This window comes from Mesocricetus auratus, unplaced genomic scaffold (assembly GCF_017639785.1).
Source record: "Mesocricetus auratus isolate SY011 unplaced genomic scaffold, BCM_Maur_2.0 Super-Scaffold_4256, whole genome shotgun sequence".
NCBI lineage: Eukaryota > Metazoa > Chordata > Mammalia > Rodentia > Cricetidae > Mesocricetus > Mesocricetus auratus.
Genome location: NW_024429182.1, coordinates 95,758,616 through 95,767,981, shown reverse-complemented (window position 1 = coordinate 95,767,981; position 9,366 = coordinate 95,758,616). Strand labels below are relative to the sequence as shown.

At 43.4% G+C, this 9,366-nt stretch overlaps 1 protein-coding gene across 1 annotated transcript; it reads left to right on the top strand.

Moving 5' to 3' along the window:
* Positions 1-308: 308 nt before the first annotated feature.
* Positions 309-1,512, top strand: LOC101827678 (olfactory receptor 51G2-like). The gene has a single exon (XM_005074068.4). The coding sequence runs from the start codon at positions 309-311 to the stop codon at positions 1,257-1,259; it is 951 nt and encodes a 316-aa protein (XP_005074125.1). The 3' UTR covers positions 1,260-1,512.
* Positions 1,513-9,366: the final 7,854 nt, after the last annotated feature.

Sequence of the window (9,366 nt, the reverse complement as noted above, 5' to 3'; positions counted from 1 at the left end):
GAGAAGGCTCGCTGCATGATTAGGCTTTTAGGTTTCACTCAGGTGAAAAAGGGAAGCTGCTCAGACCCCAGTGATAGCTGCTGATTGCTGAAGAAAAGGCAGTTAGCAAGAATGAGAAGTTGACTCAGAAAATGTATTTAGCAACGCTTTATACGGAGAAGGAAAATCAAAGTAGGCAAGAGCTCCCGGGAGGAGTGCCACTCTTTGTAATGGGCTAGAAATGGGCCATGAGTCAGCTCTGCTTTTGCAGCTCAGTGACCACGAATGTCTCCTTCTCATAGGGTGGAGAATTTCCTCCTGGACTCAGTATGTTCTGCAACACCAGCACGCCAGGTCATTCCACCTTCCTCCTCACCGGCTTTCCAGGCCTGGAAGCCTCCCACCATTGGGTATCCATTCCTATCAACCTCATCTGTGTGGTTTCCATCCTGGGCAACAGCATCATCCTGTTCCTGATCCGCACAGACCCAGCCTTACACGAACCCATGTACATCTTCCTGTCCATGCTAGCGGCCTCTGATCTGGGCCTCTGCGCCTCCACCTTCCCCACCATGGTGCGGCTCTTCTGGCTGGGTATTCGGGAGCTGCCCTTCGATCTCTGTGCAGCACAGATGTTTTTCATCCACGCCTTCACCTATGTGGAATCTGGTGTGCTACTGGCCATGGCCTTTGATCGCTTCATTGCCATCCGGGATCCTCTGCACTATGCCACAATCCTTCCCCACTCGGCAGTGGCCAAAGTCGGGGCTGCCATTTTGTTAAGGGCCATCCTGCTCAACCTCCCCGGACCCATCCTTCTAGGACGCCTGCTCTTTCCCCAGGTCAGTGTCCTCTCCCACTGCTACTGCCTGCACTGTGACCTCGTGGGGCTGGCTTGCTCAGACACTCGGATTAACAGCTCGGTTGGCCTGGTCTCCATCCTCCTCTCACTGGGCCTCGACTCCTCCCTCATCCTGCTGTCCTATGCTCTGATTCTGCGGACTGTGCTGAGCATTGCATCGCCCGGGGAACGGCTCAAGGCGCTCAACACGTGTGTCTCACACCTCTGCATTGTTCTCATCTTCTATTTACCCAAGTTGGGGCTGTCTGTGCTGCACCGAGTGGAGAAACACAGCTACCCAGCTCTGGCAGTGCTCATGGCCAACCTGCACTTCCTGGTGCCGCCCTTCATGAACCCTGTCGTGTATTGCATCAAGTCGAAGCAGATCCGCCAGGGCTTCTTAAAGCGCTTCCAGCAGAAGAGGGTTGACGTATCCTAGGACAGCGGACCCAGTGGTACATGACTTCAGTGGGCCACTATGAATCTTGGGGTGGGTGAGGTGGAGTGAATGGGTTAACTTTTGAGGCCTTCAAATGCCTTAACTGCTGCACACTTTGTGGGGCCTTCCTGGCGTCTATATTATAGACTTCAGCCACTGAGCATATCAGATGCTATCCTGATAATCACTTTCCATGTCCTATTAAACCAGAGTTGACTATCCTAGACTCATACATGCTGCAGCATCGTACCCAGCATGCTAATCTCACTGATAGAATGTTGGTATCAATCTGTTCTAGTTTCATTTCTGTCACTGTGATAAAATACCCAGACGCAAAACAACACAGGGGAGGAAAGGCTTTATTTGGCTTACAGATAGTCTGTTATTGAATGCAAGTCAACACAGGAACTCGAAGCATCATATCTGTAGTCAAGAGCAGAAAGAGAATAAACACGTGGATTCTGGCCTGCTTGTTCTGGGTCATCCCCTTTCTACAGCCCAGATTCCGTGCCAAGGGAATGGTGCCATCCGGAATGGGCTGGGCCATGTTAACTATCAAGACAACGCTCTACACACAAGCCCACAGACCAATATGATCTAGGAAATCCTTCAAGGGAGACTCCCCTCTCAGATAGTTCTAGGTTGTTTCAAATTGCTAGTTAAAACTAGCTGGTACACTGTCTATACAGGCATCTCTCCTTCTTAGATTTCTCTTTGCATTTTGCGCATAAACCTAAGGAAGAACTGATATAAACTGTGTTTATTCGCCTTCCCCCACATTTTCTATTTACTGGCTCCTATGTCAAGAAAAACAAAGGAGAGGGTGATAGAGAAACACAGATGACAACATTGCACTTACTTGCAGCTTAGGGAAATGCAACTATATATATCTTTAAAAAATTCTTTGAGAATTCCACACAATGTATTTTGATCATATTCATCCCTTCCCAAACTCCTCCCAGAGCCCCTCTTCCTTATCTTCTCAACTTTGTATCCTCATTTTTTTAAACCCATCAAGTCTAACTTGAGCTGCTTATGTACTTGTGGGTGTTCAGTCACTCACTAGGATGTACTTGACTTACTAGTGACCACAACCTTAAATAAAATGGACTCCCTTTTTACCAAGAGCTTGTCAATAGCTCCTTTGTGCCCACCTCCCTCCTCCATAGTCGGATCTTATTTGGTTGAAGCCTGCAGATGTCTTGTTCATGCTGTCTCAGCTGCTGTCAGTCTACATATGGAAAACATTGTTTCCTTATAGTCACCCACCTGTTTCCATCAGGTCTTCTGCAGTGATCTCTGAGCCTTGGGCAGAGAGGATGTGATATTAAGGCCAAGTGTTCAGACTGTCTTATTCTCTGCCCCTTGACTAGTTGCGGGTGTTCATACCCATCACTACACTCTTCAGAAAGAAACTTGGCTGATGAAGCTCGAGAGATGATGCACTATCTATGGGTGTAATGATAAGTCATTAGGAGTCACTTTAACACTATGTCTGCTTAGCAGAATAATAGCAGTGAATTCTCCTTTAGAGAACATAACCTGTCTAGCCACAGGTTCTTGGCCCTGGTAACAGTTCCAGGTATGGATTTCATCTTGAGAAGTGAGGTTTCTTTTTTCTTTCTTTCTCTTCTTTCCTTCCTTCCTTCCTTCCTTCCTTCCTTCCTTCCTTCCTTCCTTCCTTCCTTCCTTCCTTTCTTCCTTCCTTCCTTCCTTCATTCCTTCCTCTTTCTTTGTTTCTTTCTTTTTCTTCCTCTCTCTCTCTCTCTCTCTCTCTCTCTCTCTCTCTCTCTTTCTCTCTCTCTTTTTTTCTATTGTGTACTCTTTTCTTTTAGTAAGGAAGTTTGGTATTGTCAAGCTGAAGGACATTACTTATGGGAGGCACTTGTCTCCTAGGTACAAATAGTAATGATAGACTTTCCTTTACTTCCACAGTGGTTGACCAAGAGGCAATGGATTCAGGGCTGTTTGTTCATTGATGCATCTGTAGCACCAAGAATGGTACCTTCTATAGAGGGACTCAGTGCATACAATGGATCCATGTGTATAGGAGATGCAGGGTAAGAAATCAGCAGCTGGTCCTCAGGAGGGCAGAGAACTGGGAGATCTAATTGTCTACAGCATACAAGGGGAACAGGCAGCTAATACATAAACTGGAAGGCAATGAGGTAAGGATAAATGCCATGGACCTTTGAGATATTATTTGGGATACCATACTCGTATACCACAAGAGGGTGGCTTCTTCCAAGACAGCAGCTCGGAGAAGAGCCAAGGACACTGTGGAACCTCTCCCATGACTGCTTCCAAATTTACCGAAGACTGAAGGATTCTCATTCATTTTTGTCATTTCTCTTGATATAAATTATTCAAGTATTTCTTGAATAAATATGGATATTCTTGGTGGAATAAAACATGACAGGCCTGTTAGGTAGGATTTTTACTTTATAGCTATCTAGACAATTGAGAACCTAATGATTATGGTCATTTGCCATTTTCATGAACTGAGAAGAGAGAATGAGGAAGTTGGGAATAGGAAGACAGCTTGGGGAATTGACTCTCCAATAAAGATGTCTGATTGGAAAGCTTATTTGCGCTGCTGTGTCACATTTACTCTGGTCATTGTAGTGTGAATTCCATGTAAGTCAGAAGTCTGGGCATGTTGGTGAGTAAAAAGAGACTTTAGTGAACTCTGTGTCTGAAGGTCACAGACAATGTCCTTAGAGATCAAGAGACAAGGGTGAAAAATCACAAGTTTAGAAGTTTGGGTTGGGAAAGGCATTGCATGCTCAGAATATTTTTTTCCTGTGGGGGCCTGGAAGATAAGAATACTGAAAGAAATATGGAATATGGAGGTCTGGCTTGTAAATTTCCATTTTGACGTACTGTATCTAGTACTATCCAGCCAACAACATCAGTGAATTTGGTTTGGGCTCACCTGTTTCACCTGCTAGCCCAGTAACAAGAAGGTTATGGATCTGGAGGAAATCCATTTCACTGAGGGTTTTACCAGTCTCTGTCAGAAACTAGAGGCTGATCTGATGGCATCCAGGATCATAACCATCACAGGCAGTCAACCAATCAACCAACCAACCAACCAACCTACCAACCAACCAGTTGTTTTAGAGCCCAGAGGCCAGAACATCCCCATTCATAAGATCAAAGGAATAAAGCTTGGAAATCAAACACTTAGTTTAGGATTATTGGGATCCTGGACTCTGTCATGTGACAGCATTGGTGGGCTTGGCAATGTCTCTCTCTCTTTTCTTTTTAATTTTTAAAGTCTTATTTATTTTATATGTATGGATTCTTTTTTTTTTTTTTTTGAGGCTGTTCTGGAACTAGCTCTTGTAGACCAGGCTAGTCTCAAACTCACAGAGATCCGCCTGCCTCTGCCTCCCAAGTGCTGGGATTAAAGGTGTGCACCACCACTGCCCCTGGATTCTTTTTAAAGTATGTTTTTAATTTAAATAAAACTTTATCACTTTCTCCCCTCCCTTTCTTCCCTCCAGCCTCTCTCAGGATTAATGCATGAGTCTTTGCCTGCATATTTGTATGTGCATCATGTGTGTGCCCTGTGCCCATGGAGGTCAGAAGAGAGTACTGGCCTCCTGGAACTGGAGTTTTGGATAGTTGTCAACCCCCATGTGGGTGCTGAGAATTAATCTCAGGTCCTCTGCAGAGTGACCCATGTTCTAAACTACCGAGTCATCTCTCGAGCCCTTTGGTGATGGCTCTCAGTGTTCACTCCTGACAATGTAACATGGCTGTTTTGGGGCTGTTATGACATTACAAGCTGGTAGGGATTTAGGACTCCATATCTCTACAGCTTCATTTTCATTTTCACTATGCAAACATCTCAGTCTGTCCCACAATCCTTTGCTTTGATTTACAAGTCAGCTAACTACAGAGTAGCTGAGCCAGGCACATTGAGGAGTCCTGAGATGGTCTCTGAATTTTTTTGCTATTAGTTTATCCTAGTAGAGATTGTTAGGATAATATACAGTGGCCTTTAGATTTCAGTGTCAATAAAAATGTCCATGCATATGAATGTAATGCTTCTGGTCTTACTCTGTGTTCTAATAAGACTGCATGGGTGTGTAGAAAACCCAAGTTTAAAAGTCTTGTTCTGTTCATATTTCAGTGTGACCTTCAGCTAACTGTATCATCTTTCTGAAGCTCCATTTTCTTAGGTGGGAACACCTTTCTTGCAGAGATGTGGAGATTTAACTGTTTAAAGTACATGATTCAGCATTAGAGGACCCTTTGATGTGGGTTTGGTTATTTGATGTTTTTTCTTTTTACGCTAAACACCATGGAGACAGTTCCTTGACTTATTCGATCCCATTGATTAACATGCCTTAGACTATTGCAAGCCTTTTGTGCATTAAATAAATAAGCAAAAAACTGAATTCCTAGCAAATGCAACTGATTATGTAACTTCTTTTGAATCTATGGAACATTTGATATAATAATTCATATTACACAAGGTAGAATTGATTCAAGTTGTAAGTGCCTTTACACCACAAAGATGGGAAGATGAAATGTGTGATGATATTTTGTTTATGATCTAACAAAGCTTGCCTAAAGATCAAAGTAAAAAGCTAGCCACACTAGTTAGCTGTAGATGCCAGGCAGTGGTGGCACCCATCTTTATGCCCAGCAGCCACACTAGTTAGCCATAGAAGCTGGGTGGTGAATGCATAATTCCAGTTCTAGAGAGAAATATAAGGCAGGTGGAGACAGGAGTGCAGTGTATTCAGTCTTCAGTCACGCTGAGGATAGGATCGCCCCATTTGATCTGAGCCTTGGTAGAGTAAGAACTCTCTAGTGGTTGACTGCTTTGCTTTTCTGATCTTCAGCTTGAACCCCAATATCTGTCTTTGGGTTTTTATTATTTGTGCTACAGAAATGGGCTCTATTTGTTGAATATTAAGAAACACAGGAAAATGTAATAATGATACAACTTAATGCCATGTATCCCCTGGGTCCCATATATCTGAGGCAGTGACCTTGCCTAGCTGTCTGCATACCCAAATCATGTCTAATTTAATTATCCCTTTCCAAAGCTCTAGGAACCCCAAGAGACCTCTCCTAGCTTTGAGACTGAAAGTCTCCTAATTCCCTAGTATTTGAACCATAAACACAATTTCACAACACAGTTAAACTTAAGTAGAATGTTGACCCACACTTTAGGAGTATTTATAAAAATGGCATTTAAACCTGCTAGCATAGGAGGCTTGGGTTGATGCTTCCTTTTTATGGAGGAAAAAAATTGCTATGCCCTAGAGTTGGGGGAGGAGAGACTTGTTTTCTCACTGCTGTTTATAGACTTCCTAAAAAGCTGGTGTGTGTGTGTGTGTGTGTGTGTGTGTGTGTGTGTGTGTGTGTGTGTAGACCCCAGAGGACAACATGGGCTGTCTTTCCTCTAGGCATTTTATTCACTGAACAATCTATTTGGCCCCTAGGCTCCTATTCTTAAAGGTTTATAGACGATTTTTCATGCAGGGCCCTACTTATATCACCCTTCTATATTTCTTCAGTCTTTTGTAGGTATTTATAAGACATTGGTTATAATATACTGTTGCCCTTCTTCAGAGAGAGAATTTTCCATTGAGCAACATCTTGTCTTTCTCAACTTACTCTACATTTGTTGGTGTATAAAGACTTAGCATGGTATCGAATGGGAAAACATTTCCCCAAGACTTTAGATTTTTGTGATCAGGCATTTGAAATTAACAGGCACAGAGTTGGAGCCATGCTCTAAGCCTGCATGAGGGACAAGTCCACATTTAATGGTATATTCCAAGACTCTGTCCTTTAAGAGAGCATTGTACATAGGCTAGACTAAATGTCTGTCTACAAAACTGCTGGCCCTGCCAGGTGTCACTTGTAAGATGTAAAACTCAATTTTCTTTTCCTACCCCTCCTCCTTCATTTCCTCCTCTTCCACCACCCCTTCTTCCCTTCCTCAGCTTCCTCCCCCCTCTTTATTTACTGCTATAGGTTCTCATTATGTAGCCCAGGCTGGCCCCAAATTAATGATCTTTCTGCCTCAATATCTTGAATGATGGAATTACAGGTGTATGCCATCATGCCTGGCCTTAAGGCTTAGTTTTCATCCCTGAAACTCAGTTTCTAAGCATTCATTATGCCTGATAGCCAGCTGGCTTCATGCATGGAACATTGAAAGATGTTTTTGTAGCTTGGCAGCTTCCATTCATCAGGCTCTTGTTTTATCCTGTGGGGCCACATCTCTTCAGGAACCCATTTGAATCTGTGTCATCTTCTTGTCCCTTTGGAGAGGCTGTGAACCTTGCCAACCTGACTGAAGCACTGAGGGACCTGGCTGGAAAAGAATCCTCCACAAGAGATTTTTGTACCTTACCAGTTGGCTTATGCAACTACAAGAATCCTAACAGATCTCCAAGCTAAATGTATTAGGAAGCAAATAATAACCAGTCACTCCCCTGTCTTCATACTGAAGTGTGCTATGTGGTTAGCACAAACACACTTCTCATCCCTTAAAGAAGACAGTTTGGTACACTTGGCAGAGGCCTTGTTCACTTTTTGGCTTTGATTTCCCTCCTATGAAAATGCAACTTTTCTCATAACCCACACCAGACATGGGAATTTTATTCAATAAGGATGGAGAAAATAGAAATGCTGTATGCTCATCACCACAAATTCTTTCCTTGATATTGTCTTTTGTGTTCATGTCATATTTTTGACTCCATTAACTCCACTCATCCAAGAAGGCTAAAGTCTCCCATGGGGAGAGCTCACCAATTGATTATCCAATACCAAGTGCTCAGCCCTAAAACCAAGCACATACAAGTGTCATTATATCAACTGGGGAGGTTGTAGTTACATATAGGAATATATACATCAACAATTCAAGAAAAAGAGGCCAAGAACTTGAATGAGGGGCCTGGTACATGGAAGGGTATGGAGAGAGGAAAGGAAAGGGGGGAAATTATTTAATTTTATAAAACATTCAAAAAGTTTCCATTCATCGTCTGACATCAGCATTAGCAGTGAACCCCTTCACTCTATGAAACTTTCTTCAGTTTCCTCCAAGACAGCAGATACTCTCTCATTTTACTCCATCACCACATTGTCTTTCAAGTTCAGATTCTTTGGCTGTGCCGGATTCAGATGGCACTAACCTGGATCCACACATATGCCTTCTTGACCAGCTGGGTGGCCAGAGGCCCCCAGGGGGTGCTCCTACACCTCTTGGACTTGAAAGTGAAGCTGCTCTTGCTGCGGAATGCATGTTTGCTTCTGGCTGCAGGGCCTGCTGCCAGACTCTTATATCACTCCTCATCCTTATGCCTTTGCATGCGTTGTTGTACACCTGCATTAGTAAGCTTAGACAGTAGGAATAACAGCATAGTGTCTTCGTTAGGGTTAGTATTGCTGTACTGAAGCATCACAACCACAAGCACACTGGGGAGAAAAGGGTTTATTTAGCTTATGCTTTCACTCAGTTCATCACTGAAGGAAGTCAAGATAGGAACTCAAGCAGGGCAGGAACCTGGAGTCAGGAGCCGATACAGAGGCCACAGAGGAGTGCTGCTTACTGGCTTGCTCCTCATGGCTTGCTCAGCCTGTTTTCTTATAGAAGCCAGAACCATCATCTTAGGGGCAGCTGCACCTACAATGGGCTGGGCCCTCTCCATCAATCATTAATTAAGAAAATGCCCTACATTTTTGTCTACAGTCTCATTTTGTGTAGGTATTTTCTCAACTGAAGTTCCCTCCTCTGAGATGACTATGTCTTGTGTTAAGTTGACATAAAACCAGTTGTGGGATATCCACCAGAGAATACTTGGAAATGGATTGAAGTCAATAGAAAGTCTTCATTAGCTAGTCAGGACTAAACTGGGTGTTCAGAATCCCAGCATAGCCCAAGGCCTCTCTCAGGTTGATATTTTTAGCACAAAAATCATATTCTGGGTTGACATACTTCAGTTAACGAGAATATTTATCCAGAATTGGAACTAAAGAAGTAAAACAAAACAAAACAACCAAGGTTAGTACATTCAGAGACTTTCCCAGAACTATAGGCCTGGAAAATTAGGCCTTTGTTTTCATTTTGGGAGGT